We start from the raw sequence: 15,117 nt of genomic DNA on the forward strand, positions 1-15,117 counted from the left end.
TTAGAGGCATCGGGTGTGGAAGTGTTTGACATCTGAACTTGTTGGAACAAAGTCAGCAGGTGTTAATACTTCTCCTTGGTAAATCCATGTGCTGAAGGTTCAGCTTGCTGAGAAGTAGTAGTAACAGCAGTGTTTGATGGACTTTCAGTCTGAACACAAGAGGCATATCTCTTACTTTTGGTGAACTTGAAATCAGCAGGGAATCCATGAAGTCTGTAGCACTTGTCTACAGTGTGGCCAGGCTTCTTGCAATACTTGCAAGAGACATTTAGAGCAACTTTCTTGGCCTCAAAGTTCACTTTTTGACTGAAAGTTCTATTTGTATTAGAAGGACTAGGAGACACCAAAAAAGAAGTGGCATCACCAGATAGGTTAGGAGCAGCAGAGTGAGCTTCCCTTTGACTCTCATCTTGTTGTAAAAGACTATAAACTTTGCTGATTGGTGGGAGAGGGTTCATTAATATGATAGCACTTTTAACAGTTGTGTATGAATCATTTAGACCATTGAGGAACTGAAACAATTGTTGGTCCTCTATGAATTTAGGCAAAGCACCACATGAACAAGTAGGCCTACATATGAAGAATTCAGCTCATCCCACAAACTTCTCATCTTTGTGAAATAGAAGGCTATATCAGAGGATCCTTGACTAGTAGAGCTGATTTCCCTTTGTATTTGAATGTATTTAGACCCATTTGATTGGCCAAACCTTTCATTTATGTCTTTCCAGAATTCCTTAGCAGTTTTAAAACACATTACACTAACAGCTATTTCTCTAGATACTGAGTTGGTTATCCAAGCTTTAACCATATCATTGCACCTTTTCCAATATGGATAATAAGGAGATTCAGGAGTGGGTTGACTGACTCTACCATCTAATAGGCTGAGTTTATTCTTTGCAGAAAAGGAAGTAAGCATACTGTTACGCCATAACACAAACCCACATCCACTGAATGGAACAAATACCAATTGACTTCCAGGATTATCTGAGGGATGAATATAGAACGGGTGTGAAGGATCCAAGGAAAAGGGAACAAAACCGTTGGAAGTTGGAGAGGAATTAGTTTCATCTACTACAGTACCCATTTTCACCAGAAACTAAGTTTGATACTAAGAAATTACGGTAGCACATTGAATTTATCAGAAACAAACTCAAATCATGTACATGCAAGCAACATCAACATCAAAATTAACAGAATTTGTGATTAGGAGTGACAGTGATACCGTCCTTCTTCTAAGAACCCGAAGAAGTGAGGTCTTGTTTAGCCATGAACCCTAGGTAGAGCAAATCCAGCAGAAAATACCGTGTAGCTTGAAGATTATCGACGATTCTCACAATAGGAGTCGAGAACCCGTGAAAATTGAGTGAAACCCCAAACTTCTACGAACGTATTCTGAAAACCGACGATCTGGTATGATCCTTGCCAATTTTAAACGAGGCTACTATCGGAAGAGAGGTTATGACGAGAGGAATCAATATTCCTACTCTGATACCATGTTAGAGTCGAAGCTCGATCGCTATGGCGGAAATTAGTAGAAGAAAACCCTAGAAGGGTTGAGAGAAGAAGGAGACTGAAAATGAGTCGGTCAAATCTTAATTGACCAAAACTGAATCCATTGTTGAGTAGTCCCTATTTATATTTACATGTGTAATAATCAAAACATAAAAATGTAATGTAAAATGTAAATAATCAAAATACATGTAAAGTGTAAAACTCTATAAAAGAGCCTTCTGCTTTCCCTTGGCAGATTGAGCCTGTGACTGTTGGGCCTGAACTTGGGCCTGAGCTGTATCTGGGCTAAAATTATAAGTGCTTATGATATTTGTAACAAGTGATAAGTAAAGTCATGAAGGTGAGAGGGTAAGCAGATTGAAAAAAAATGAGTTTCGTTGAAGTTTGACAATTTGGGATAAAATACGGTCCAAGTTATAATACCCCGTATTTATGGACTATTGCCAAATACGGTACCACATAACCATGATATTAGGGTACATAAGTGTGCTAAAAGTGAGTAGTATTTTAAATAATTTGAGATAATTGGTAATTATGTGGGTAGTTGATTGATTATTGGTTAATGAGAGATTAATTAATTAATTAAGAAATTAGTGAATAATAAACTAAGATTTTGGATAAGGCCTAAAAGGCCCCAACGTGGCAGCACCCCTTTCCCATTTAGTGACTATTAAAAAGAAAACTTACACAAATGTCCCAAATAAATCTCAACTTACCAACCTCTAGCCATTAGTCATAAACTTACCAAAACTAGCCAACAAAAATTAAAAAACCAAATAATAGGGTTCTTTCTCTCAAAGAATCACATGCAAAAATCACCTTCCATATTTTTAAGCGTGAATTGCAACATTTGATACAACACGGAAAGGAAATTTCATGGACGGGGTAGCAAATAAGGTGATGAAATACAAAAATCTATACAATATTCCAAAATCTAAACAAAAAAGGAACTTTTTCAATCGGTATAGTTAAAATTCATTAAAAATATATAGATAAGTCAATATACAAAATTTGAGGAAGATTGGAGGTTATTTGGACTAGTTTAGTATCAAAATTCGTAATTAAATCGAGTTCAAAAAAGTCTTCTGTGACACATGTATCAAACATGTAGCATGCATGTATCTCACACACAGGTATACATGGATATACATGTGATAAACAATTGATACAAATATGATACATATGTAATATACAAATGATACACAGTGTGATAAACATATCATTTTTTTTCATGTTCAGCTTTTACTTCGAATTTTCAATTCAAACCACCTCAAAACTTCACCAAATCATCCCAAAACTGAGATTCAAGCTCCGTAAGTTGTGCCCAATCTATTCTAATAACACCCACTCAAAACAACACAAAAATTTGATATTTTTTTGCTACAAATAGCTAATTGGCTAATTCTGCTAATATTAGTAATATTTATCAACTGGCCAATTTTAGTAATGAGCTACTTATACATGGCCATAGCTGGTAATTCCCCAGCAGCTTGCTTAAATTAACGTTGAAATAAAAAATGTAAAAAAATACTTCGAAAGACTCGAATAATGTTAAATGGTTTCTTGAAACATCTTCGCTCCATGAACCCGGCTGCTATTGAAGCCCGAATGGAAGCAAGCCGTCAAAGAATTCGGGAACTAGAAGAAAGACTCTAGGAACCACGCCAAGAGTAATTCCCCCTCTTAAAATAGGTTGAAAGGTGGCACAATTAAGAGAAGTATGTGACACCAAGTTTTAAAAGGTGGGGCCCACACACCCAGACTTAAATCCTTCTCTAGTTCACATATGGAGAGGTATTACATCTAAGTTAAAGAGAAAGGCTTCAGCAATAGGGAAATTTCATTAGTAACGTGAGTTGCTTCAATCTTTCATTCAAAACGTGATATTTCATAGCATCTTAAGCAACATGCGGTTTTGCAATTTTAAGGGAGTATGGTGCAATCTTTCTAAAGAATATCATACGGATTTTTTCCTACTTCGAACTTGCTATCACATGTTTTGTTGCAGTTGATGTGTGTTAGAGGGATTGTCAACAGAATTGGCCCAGGTATGTTAAGGCTAATCCTTTCTTCTTTTGGCATGATCCAAGTAACGATACGCAAACGTAATGCTATTCCATAAGTGGCTCTACTCTTAGCAGTTAAGGTTGTCTATGCTATTATTCCTGTAAAGTGATATTCAAGCATGTCTAAGTATGTTCCTAAGTCTCTATTGAGGTATTTGATAAAGACGTTAATATTTATAATATAGTGATACATGCATCTTCATGCATTTACCACCGTGCTACGGCCGATTGGGCAGTCATGCATCTTCATTTACCACCGTGCTATGGCCGGTTGGGCAGTCATGCATCTTTATTTACCACCGTGCTACGGCCGGTTGGACAGACATGCATCTTCATTTATCATCGAGCTACGGCCAGCCGGGCAGTCATGCATTTACCACCGGGCTACGGCCGGTCTGGCAGTTACCACCAATTGAGCAATTATGTATCATTATTTACCAACGGTTGGGCAGTTATCCATTCACCATCGTGCTACGGTCGTCGCGCAGTTACCACTGATCAGTTGGGCAGTCATTCATCATACGATATGGATAATAGTCTCAAAGAGAAACATTATATATATAAGTATAATAAGTATGCATATACGATGGCACTTCAGAGATTTAGGTTGATTTTTATATGTCTTTAATTAATGTTGACTTATTATTATGTTTCAGTTCTGCCTTACATATTCGGTATATTATTCGTACTGACGTCCTTTTGTTGAGGACGTTGCATTCATGCCTGCATGTGTAGATAATTAGATTGACGAGCCCTCATAGTAAACGAGGTTAGCATTCAGCGAAGGATCGGTAAGACTCCACCTCATTCGGAGTGCAGCCGAGTCTATAAGTCATCGTGTAAGAGTTTTGCTACAGACTTATGGGTAGGCCGGTACCCTGTTCCATTTGATGTTAAATTATCTTAGAGGCTTTGTAGACTGAGGTTTATTTTGTATAATATGGCAAAGGCCTTGACGGCCCATATATATTCATGTTTTAAGAACGATGGTTCATTAATACAGCGTTTACCCACTTATAGTTATACACATGTTGGGCCATGATAGTTAGGAGAAAAAAAATGAGTTACAGAATGGTTCACTCGGGCCACTACGGCATCGGGTGCCAGCCACGCCTCTCCAGGTTTGGAGCGTGACAGAACTAGTCCGAGGAACAACCGATACAGTTTAAAACTCAAATAATCTTCGTCAATTGGATATTGGAGTTTTGAAAAAATAAGCCGCTTTCATAATCTGAACTCAAGTCCGTACTTGGTAACATAACATGCGCCTGGTGAGAAAAATCTCCAACTGATTGTGCATGTATATATATTTGGGTGCATTATGAATATGTGATTTTCTGCTTGCGTGAACCAGAAAATGAATTGTTCTTCTTTAGCTGGCTCTAATTTCTTTTTCTTTTTCAAAAAGGAGGAAGAACATATTATCTCCAGGCCTCAACCATGGTAAACAAACACTAAAATGTTTGACCTCACATGTGAAACTGACGAGTTTGGCTTCTTCCTGCAACTAAAATAAATAAACTTTGTTCCATACATTAACACAGTGCTTTGATTAAAAACTAAGTATTAAATGATATCAATTCTTGATGCAAAATGACATAAAAAAGAGTAGTATATCACCCTTAAAACATATATTATTCACTGCTAGTACTGTTGCATGTGCATTTTCCCTTTGTCTTCCAATAAAGCATCCAAGGATGACTCGCTTTATCTATTAAGAAAATTTATTACCCTGTTTTTTAGCTATAAGAGCATCAATTTAATCTCTCTCTCTGTCTCTCCCCCAGTACTAGTATGGAAAACATCATGGCTCTGCCTTGTGAAGTATTGGTCGATATACTCTCTCGGGTTTCACTCAAACATATCCACCAACTTAAAGCAGTTTCAAGACCGTGGTGCAGAACCATCTCTAGTCCACATTTCAGAAGACTCTACAACATGAAATCCATGCATCGTTCCCCCGCACTTGTAGTTCAAAGTGGTTGCGTCTGTTATATTGAAAGGGATGGAATCAGAGAGCCTAGAGTGCACATCACGATTTCGGCCATGGATCTTGCTGGGGAAAACGAAATCCAGAACCAGTTTAGTTTCGAGCGTGTTGGCCTTAAATACTCATCCTTTGTCTCTTTCAGCCTCCTCATTTTCCAACAAAAGCTATGTATTCCCGCAACTGGAGAAACCAAAGATTTGCCTGATTTAAGCTTACCATCATACAGTTTTGATGTTGGGTATACCCCTTCCACCAATTCATACAAGATTGTCCATCTATTTGGTGCCAATAAACTTAGTCCAAGTTATGGCTATAACAAGACTGGTGAGGTTTTGGAGTTTGGATTTGAAACCCTCACACTAACAGACGGTGGACCAATTCCTAGTTCATGGCGATCCTTGACACACCGTGAATGGTTTTCTTACAAGGTTCATGCAACATGTGTAAATGGTCATGTAATATATTGGTTAGTTGGAAATGGAGATGAAAAGGATTTACATATCATATCGATGGAAATTGAAAATGAAGAATTCTTGACCATTGGTTGCCCTAAAGAAGATAACAATGACAAGCCATTTGGGCACGGTCAGTTAGTTGATTTGAATGGGAGTTTGTGTTTCGCTTACTATTCAAAAGAATTGTCAAGAGTGGATTTATTCTTGCTCAAAGATCCTAAGAACCAAACATGGATCAAGGAGTATAAAATCAAGTTACCAGGCATGCCGGATAAGTTCAAATTATTGGGATATATACCACCAAATGAAGATAACAATGGTGAAATCATTATTAACTCTCCTCCTTGCCTCCTATACAACATTGAAGGGGAAAGGTATAGGAGGATTCCAGTAAGATCTCTAAACAGGTTTTGTGTTGGCTTGTATTATGATAGATGTTTTTCGTTAGAAAGCACAGGACTAAATTTGCAGTCAGAGGGAGACTGAACAAATTTGTATTGTACTTTCCTAGGCATACTGAATTACTTGTCTCCCAGTCTTCTTGTTCCATTACTAATGAACTTGCAATCTAAAAGCATCAATTTTAACATTGAAATTAAAGGTGGTACAAACTTTATTATATATAGGCACCAAATTTAGTAGGATTTGTGTTGTTGTAGTATTCATTTTTGGTGTTTCAAACATATATATTATTTGGCAATACTCGATACACTATTGCTGTAAATGAGATGGAGTTTATGTACTTCGGAATGTGTACTTAGTAATATACAAATTTTGGTGTGAAACATTTTAGTCATTGTGTAGTTGAAGATTCTATTACCAGAAGTTATTTCTTTGAACAATGTTTTCCAGCCTTGCTTTTATCTCAAATATTAGAGATAATCTTAGTTGACATGGTAGCAGTCCACATAGATGTAAGAATGAAATTTTCACCTTGTAAACTGGGCCAAATCCTCCTTGTCCGAGCTTATTTGCCAAAATGGTCTCCAAATGAAAATATGGAACATCAATGACTATCCTCATTTTCATTCATCAATTCTTTTGCTTCTCCTTCATCTTTCTGTCACTCAGAGCTTTTTTGTCCCTTGAGTATCCCTTTTCCTCTTAAAACCAATAGGGAAACAAAAAAAAAAAGAAGAATGAACTCAATGAAAGCCCCCCTTGAAATAGTCCAAAAAGTTGCATAAAAGAAAATAATATCCATAGTACATATTCAATCAGCAGTACCTACCTAGTTCTTTTGCCACTCTTCTTCTTCTATAATAAATGTTGCTAAAGCTGCTATTATGAACCAAATGGACTAAATTGCCGCTGTGGGAAGAATACATTTAAATAGCAGGATATGAAGCAAAGAGGGTATGCCTTATTATGTTGAAGCTTTGGCTCATTCTAATATTCCCTCATCTCCCTTCTATGTTCTAGTGTCTCATCTCCTTCTGGTTACCTTCTTCCCCAGTTATTCTAACTTTTTCTCCATTACCCTGTTCCAATTCTCAGTTGTAATTTGGATTAAGCATGCATAATATACATTAGTGTGGTGTTGAGAAATTCAAGTTGTTACATTAGTGCTGTCATTGTTCATACTCCATGGCTACGGTGGTACTTGAACGATTCAACTGTGACAACTTAGATGGCTGGGTTCTTCAGGATGAGTGCTACTTCACATACCTTGGCTTCTCCGAGAAGGACTGGCTACCTCTTCCTCACTTCTACTTTGAAGGCTATGCCCTCATTTGGTTTGATTGTGTTGAATTATGCCTCATGAGCTGTTAGTTTGACGCTGAGTTGGCATGATGACTAAGTTGCTGATGTGTCCTTTAAATTGCAGAGAAATAACTTAGATATTTTCTGGATATTATTAGTTGTAGACTTCCTAGTCTTAAGATTTTTCAGTTGTGATTTCCCTAGTCTTTAGGCATGAAGAAGTTGGTGGATTAGTTCCATCATATTAGGAAGTTTCAGTTTCAGTTTTTTACTGCTATTCAGTTAGGATTTCTGGTGTATTTAAGCAGCTTCTTTCAGCTTAATAAAATATATCTTCTTTTCCTCTTTAAGTCTGTTGTTTTCTATTTGAATAACACCTTCAAATTGGTATCAGAGCCCTTTTTTCTTAAGGGACCTGTGAGTGACTTGTGAGTGTTGTCTGAGTGAGAAACAAAATGCCAACCTACTTCCCTGAAAAGCCATCATAACACATGGAATCTGAAAACTCTTCTAGTTCTTTTGCAATTCCGCCGCCAGTGTTTGATGGAGAGAATTACCAGGTATGGGCAATCAAGATGAAAACTCACATGGAGGCATGTGATCTCTGGGATGCAGTAGAGGAGGATTACGACATTCCTGCTTTACCTGGCAATCCAACAATGGCTCAGATCAAACTTCACAAGGAAAAAAGGACAAGGAAGTTCAAGGCAAAATCTTGCTTATATGCTGCAATCTCACCAACCATTTTTTCCCGAGTCATGGCGCTGGAATCAGCAAAAGCAATTTGGGATTTTCTTAAAGAAGAATACCAAGGAGGTGAGAGAATCAAAGGTATGAAAGTGATGAATCTCATCAGAGAATTTGAGATGCAAAGAATGAAGGAATCCAAAACTGTCAAAGAATACTCGGACAGACTTCTTAGCATTGTGAATAAGGTAAGAATGTTGGGTAAGAATCTTCCTGATAGCAGAGTTGTTGAAAAGATTCTTGTAACATTGTCTGAGAAGTTTGAACCCACTATTGCTTCCTTAGAAAATACTAAGGATCTGTCACAGATAACCTTGGCAGAAGTACTAAACGCATTGCAGGCACAAGAGCAGAGAAGGTTAATGAGAGAAGAAGGGACGGTAGAAGGTGCATTACAGGCGAAGTTGCAAAGTAATGCCGGAAGCAGATACAAGAAAGGAAAAGGAAAGAAGAACCATGCTGGAAACAATCAAGTTGCTGCTAATAATGGTGGAGGCAACAACTCTAGCAGCAACAAAGGAGATAAGTTCCCTTCATGTCAGCATTGTAGAAGGAAGAATCACCCTCACTTCAAATGCTGGAGAAAGCCGGATATGAGATGCAGAAAGTGCAACAAGTTGGGGCATGCTGAAATAATTTACAAGTCCAAAGATAATCAGCAAGAAACTGAAGCTTAGGTGGCAAATCAGCAAGAACAAGAGCAGTTATTTGTCGCAACTTGTTTTATGGGCAGCAGTTCCAGCGACAGTTGGTTGATCGATAGTGGTTGCACTAACCACATGACAAATGATGAAACACTCTTCAGGGAGCTTGATAGATCTGCAACATCAAAAGTCAAGATAGGCAATGGTGACTATATTGCTGTAAAAGGAAAATGAACAGTGGCTTTTGAAACCTACTCAGGTACTAAAACTATCTCTGATGTTCTTTATGTGCCTGAAATTGATCAAAATTTATTAAGTGTTGGACAGCTATTGCAAAAGGGTTTTAAGGTGATCTTTGAAAATCAAAAGTGTCTTATTAAAGACGTCAAAGATCAAGAAGTGTTCAGAGTAAAGATGAAGGGAAAAAGCTTCACATTGGATCCAAAGGAGGAGGAACAAGCTGCTTTTCAAAGTCTGGTATCCAACACGTGTATTTGGCACAAAAGGTTGGGCCATTTTCACCACAGGGCTCTTTTGTATATGCACAAAAAAGAGCTGGTCAAAGGTTTACCTCCACTTGAAGAAGAACTTCCAAGTTGCGAGGCATGTCAATTTGGAAAGCAAACAAGATTGTCTTTCTCAAAATCAACTTGGAGAGCAACTCAAAAACTGCAGCTAGTTCATACAGATATTGGAGGCCCTCTAAGAACTCCATCTTTGAATGGAAGCAGGTATTATATCATTTTTATTGATGATCTAACAAGGATGTGTTGGATATACTTTTTAAAGTTCAAAACAGGAGTTGCTGCACTTTTCTCAACTTTCAAAGCCTTGGTAGAAAATCAAAGTGGCTGCAAAATACAGGTGCTCAGGTCCGATAATGGGACCGAGTACACTTCAGATCAATTCAAAAGGTTTCTTGAAGATGCTGGAATAGAGCATCAACTTACTGCTCCGTATACTCCGCAGCAAAACGGAGTAAGCGAAAGGAAGAATAGGACTATTATGGAGATGGCACGATGTATGCTGCACGAGAAAGGGCTTCCAAAAAGTTTTTGGGCAGAGGCAGCCAATACTGCTGTTTTTCTGTTGAATAGGCTGCCTACAAAAGCAGTGAATGGTCAAACACCTTTTGAAGCTTGGCATGGGTATAAACCTTCCCTAAAGAACTTAAAACTTTTTGGTTGCTTATGTTTTTCTTACATACCTCAGGTGAAAAGGGATAAGCTTGATAAGAAAGCTGAACCAGGAATTTTCATTGGCTATAGTTTGGTGTCAAAAGCTTTCAAAATTTTTCAACCACGCATGGGAAAAGTTGTGGTAAGCAGAGATATAGAATTTGTTAAACAAAAGCAATGGAATTGGGAAGGAGACATGCAGGATATGGAAGCTGAGTTGCATAATTTTGAGGAGCGGATTGATGATTTTCCAGTTAGAGGAACCAGATCACTTTCAGACGTTTATCAGAGATGCAATGTCGCAGTCTTTGAACCTGCGAATATGCCGAAGCTAAAAGAGACAAGAAATGGATAGATGCAATGAAGGAGGAGCTGACCATGATCGAGAAAAATGACACTTGGGAGCTGGTTAACAGACCTCAAAACAGAAAGATCATTGGAGTTAAATGGGTTTACAGAACTAAGCTAAATGCAGATGGCTCCGTGAATAAACACAAAGCTAGGCTTGTGGTGAAGGGCTACGCTCAGGTTTTTGGTGTAGATTTTTCAGAGACATTTGCACCCGTGGCAAGACTCGACACAATCAGACTCCTTTTGGCAATTGCAGCACAAAAGGGTTGGAGAATCTACCAAATGGATGTCAAATCAGCTTTCTTGAATGGTTTCTTGCAAGAAGAAATCTATGTTGAGCAACCAGAAGGATTTGTTGTGGAAGGTCAGGAAGATAAAGTTTACTTGCTGAAAAAGGCCCTCTACGGATTAAAGCAAGCTCCAAGGGCTTGGTACAGTAGAATTGATGATCATCTTTCTGCCTTAGGTTTTCAGAAAAGCCTAAGTGAATCAACTCTTTACATAAAACATACTAACTCTGACATTGTGATTATTTCTCTATATGTTGATGATCTTTTGGTAACAGGAAGTAATGTTGAGCTTGTTGAAGGGTTTAAAAGAGAGATGATGAAAGTTTTGAAATGACAGATCTTGGAGAGATGGCTTTCTTTCTTGGAATGGAGATTAAACAAAGCCAAGATCCGATATTCATTTGTCAGAGAAAGTATGCGAAGGAAATTCTAAAGAAATTTAGAATGGAAGACTGCAAAAGTATGAGCACGCCTATGAATCAAAAGGAGAAGTTGATGAAGGAGGATGGTGCTGAACTCGTACTAGAAGAAAACTACAGAAGCTTGATAGGATGTCTGATGTATCTTACAGCAACAAGACCAGACATATTGTATGTTGTAAATGTACTATCCAGATTTTTGAATTCTCCAAGTGAAATTCATGCGAAAGCTGCAAAAAGAGCGCTCAGGTATGTCAAAGGTACAATAGATTATGGAGTCAGATTCAGCAAGTGCAAGAATTTCAAACTTCAAGGATATTTTGACAGTGATTGGGCTGGTTCTATTGAAGATATGAAAAGCACCTCAGGGTACTGTTTTAGTTTTGGCTCAGGCTGTTTTTCTTGGTGTTCGAAGAAGCAAGAGACTGTCGCTCAGTCAACTGCAGAGGCAGAATACGTTGCTGCTACAACTGCTGCTAATCAAGCTTTGTGGATAAAGAAAATCTTATGTGACCTAGGCCTGGAGAATGAAGAAAGCACTGAAGTTTTTGTAGACAACCAAGCTGCTATTGCTATTTCACACAATCTAGTATTTCATGGAAAGACCAAACATTTTAATGTGAAGCTGTATTTTTTGAGAGAAGTGCAAAAGAATGGTCAAGTGAATCTGGTGTATTGTAAAACAGAAGAGCAAGTGGCTGATATATTTACAAAAGCTCTTCTAGCAAGCAGATTTGAGTTCTTGAGAACCAAACTTGGGATTTACAGCTCTTGATGCAAGGAGGAGTGTTGAATTATGCCTCATGAGCTGTTAGTTTGACGCTGAGTTGGCATGATGACTAAGCTGCTGATGTGTCCTTTAAATTGCAGAGAATAACTTAGATATTTTCTGGATATTATTAGTTGTAGACTTCCTAGTCTTAAGATTTTTCAGTTGTGATTTCCCTAGTCTTTAGGCATGAAGAAGTTGGTGGATTAGTTCCATCATATTAGGAAGTTTCAGTTTCAGTTTTTTAGTGCTATTCAGTTAGAATTTCTGGTGTATTTAAGCAGCTTCTTTCAGCTTAATAAAATATATCTTCTTTTCCTCTTTAAGTCTGTTATTTTCTATTTGAATAACACCTTCAGATTGGCTATTTAACAATAAGCAATTCCATGATTGGACGCATTTCAAGGAGAAAATGTTTCTACATTTTGGGAATCACACCTTCACTGCTCTGATGGGGCATTTGGACAAACCTTCACATATGCTTGTTTATACGACTTGGGTTACACAGTTGTCTTTCCACCAGAGACCCATGTGTCTACCTTTTTCGATTGTCATATCCCCAAATTATCTGGGCATGATTCCGTTCAGGAAGATGAAACTTCAAATGCAGACCATTTGCTCGCTAAAATGCTAGTTACAATAGTGAGCCCAGAAATTAATGATCCTAATACTTATGTAATTGATGGAGCACTTTCAGCAACTTCCGCTGACAAGGTTCGCAATGATAGCTTGGACGATAATGACAACTTCGTCAAGTCTAACTATATGAGAAATAACGAATAGGGCACGAACATGGATGATGACGATAGTCGTCAAGGATTACTCCGCAGAAATGTCAAATCAAAGCTATTGTTCAAAGGTATTTGTTGATGAGGGATCAAGTGCCAAAGTCGTTACTGATATGTAGGGATCTGACTTAGAAGATGCTACAGCGAAGGAGGATGAAGGTGCTCGATGAAAGGTCCCACCACGTTACATTCGGGAAGATAAGGTCAATTGCAACTCGAGTATCACTCCTAGTTACTTTTGGTGGTCGAGAATCTGTACTGCTGAATGCTATCTCGAACGGGATATGCCAGTAAGGTATGTAGATGCTATCTCTCTCGAACGGTATTTGCTGAAGTTCTATAATTTCTATTGTCAATATTACAAAATAGTTCTATTATTGGAGCAATTAATCCAATAACCTTGGCCAACCGTGAGGGGATTAAATTCTTTAAGAAAATACAATTTTCTGTTGGGCTCAGAACATTTTAATTCTCCTACTTCTGTTTTATTATTACAGAATTTATTTTCGATCACAGTGTACTAACAGTTATAAGTTAGTAAAATATATGTCTTCTAACCTACTCAACTGTCATATCTTTATTTTAATTACGTCACTGAAGGAAGGTGCTTGGCATGTCTTAAGAAAGTCAATGAAGGCTCTTTTCACAATTTAGATCTCTCTATGATATCTTCGATATCAAGAAGCAGTTGAAGAATGGACAGTACAATGGAACGGAGCTCTAACATCATCGATCTGCCTAATGAAGTCCTGGTGGATATACTCTCCAGGCTTGCAGTCCAACATGTCCACCAACTTCAGGCAGTTTCAAAGCTATGGCTCAGAACTATCTCTAGTCCACATTTCAGAAGACTCTACAACAAGAAATCCTTGAATCGTCCTCGAGCACGTGTAGTTCAAGTATCCGACTACAAGCATTCACCGAGTGGCATGGAAATGATTAGTCGAACTATTTCTATTTCGACCATGGATCTCGCTGTAGACAACAACGAGATCCAGAAAGATTTCAGTTTTGAGGATATTATTGCCCCTGAACACTCTTTCTTCATCTTCTCCAACCTCATCATTTTCAATCACAAGGTATGCAACCCCACTACTAAAGAAATCAAAGGCTTACCAATTTCAAGCTATCCGTCAGTTAGTTTTGATGTCGCCTATATCCCTTCCAACAATACATACAAGATTGTCCATCTATATGGTACCAAGACTGGCCCCAATTACAACTTTAACTATGGTGGTAGTGCTGTGGAGTTCAGATTTGAGACGCTCACACTAAGAGATGGTGGACCAATTCCTAGCTCTTGGCAATCCCTAGCACACCAAGAATGGTTTTCTTACAAGGTTCATTCAACATGTGTAAATAATGTAATTTATTGGTTGGTTGGAAGAGTAGATAGAATGGAAAAGCATATTATTTCGATGGAAATTGAAACTGAAGAGTTCTTGAGTTCTGTTTGTTGCCCCAAAGATCCCTATTATGAAGAGTTTCCACTAATTGAGAATGGTGAGTTGGCTGATTTGAATGGGAAATTATGTTTAGCTTACCAATCAGAAGAATTGTCAAGGATAGATCTATACGTTCTCAAGGATCATAAGAAGCAAGAATGGGTCAAGGAACACATCATCAATTTTGGTATAGGAAGTTTGTTCAATGTAATTGGGTATGTACCGTTAAAAGGTAACAATGGTGAAATTATGATTGACAGCGGTAAGCAGCCTCTCCTCTACAACATTGAAGAGAAAAGGCTTAGAAAACTGCCAAGACCTAAAATGAAGATTCATATTGGTTTGTACATTGATAGATGTTTTAACTTAGGAAGCGCAAGACTATCTTTGCAGCCGAGAGTAGATTTGTTATCTGAGGGAGATCAACTATGAATGTATATGAGTTGATCATTGTAATTTGTTTAAATTTTCTCAATCAATTAAATTTTCTTGCTCAATGAACTAGTCCGAGGAACAACCGATACAGTTTAAAACTAAAATTATCTTCGTCAATTGGATATTTAGTTTTTGAAAATATTAGTACTTTCATCAAGTCAAAAACTTCCTCTAAACTTGGCTGGAAGAGCGCCTCTGCTATATTATTACAACTACGCTGCACATGGACTGAATTAAATGATATTCGTATTTGTTCTTCAAGACTTTGGTGCTCAATATTTGAGATTATTAACTAAAGTCCGTACTTTTGTAACATAATGTGCT

General features: G+C 37.8%; 3 protein-coding genes across 3 annotated transcripts; 2 read left to right on the top strand and 1 right to left on the bottom strand.

Annotated features, from left to right (window-relative positions):
* LOC109227939 lies at positions 63–1,084 on the bottom strand. The gene is made up of 2 exons (XM_019393130.1): positions 708–1,084; positions 63–570 (listed from the first exon to the last, which is right to left on the bottom strand). Exons 1-2 carry the CDS (start codon positions 1,082–1,084, stop codon positions 63–65), a joined length of 885 nt encoding a protein of 294 aa, XP_019248675.1.
* Positions 8,219–9,151, top strand: LOC109227940. Its single transcript, XM_019393131.1, has one exon. The coding sequence runs from the start codon at positions 8,219–8,221 to the stop codon at positions 9,149–9,151; it is 933 nt and encodes a 310-aa protein (XP_019248676.1).
* On the top strand, positions 13,621–14,790 carry LOC109227942 (putative F-box protein At1g19160). Its single transcript, XM_019393132.1, has one exon. The coding sequence runs from the start codon at positions 13,621–13,623 to the stop codon at positions 14,788–14,790; it is 1,170 nt and encodes a 389-aa protein (XP_019248677.1).

Source organism: Nicotiana attenuata, chromosome 6 (genome assembly GCF_001879085.1).
Source record: "Nicotiana attenuata strain UT chromosome 6, NIATTr2, whole genome shotgun sequence".
NCBI lineage: Eukaryota > Viridiplantae > Streptophyta > Magnoliopsida > Solanales > Solanaceae > Nicotiana > Nicotiana attenuata.

Excerpts from the sequence above, each read along its gene's own strand:
- LOC109227939 (XM_019393130.1), bottom strand. The coding sequence starts at position 1,084 with ATGGGTACTGTAGTAGATGAAACTAATTCCTCTCCAACTTCCAACGGT. Across the intron at positions 571-707 it reads TGGAAAGACATAAATGAAAG|GCCTACTTGTTCATGTGGTG; the intron begins GTTTGGCCAATC and ends CTTCATATGTAG.
- LOC109227940 (XM_019393131.1), top strand. The coding sequence starts at position 8,219 with ATGGAATCTGAAAACTCTTCTAGTTCTTTTGCAATTCCGCCGCCAGTG.
- LOC109227942 (XM_019393132.1), top strand. The coding sequence starts at position 13,621 with ATGGAACGGAGCTCTAACATCATCGATCTGCCTAATGAAGTCCTGGTG.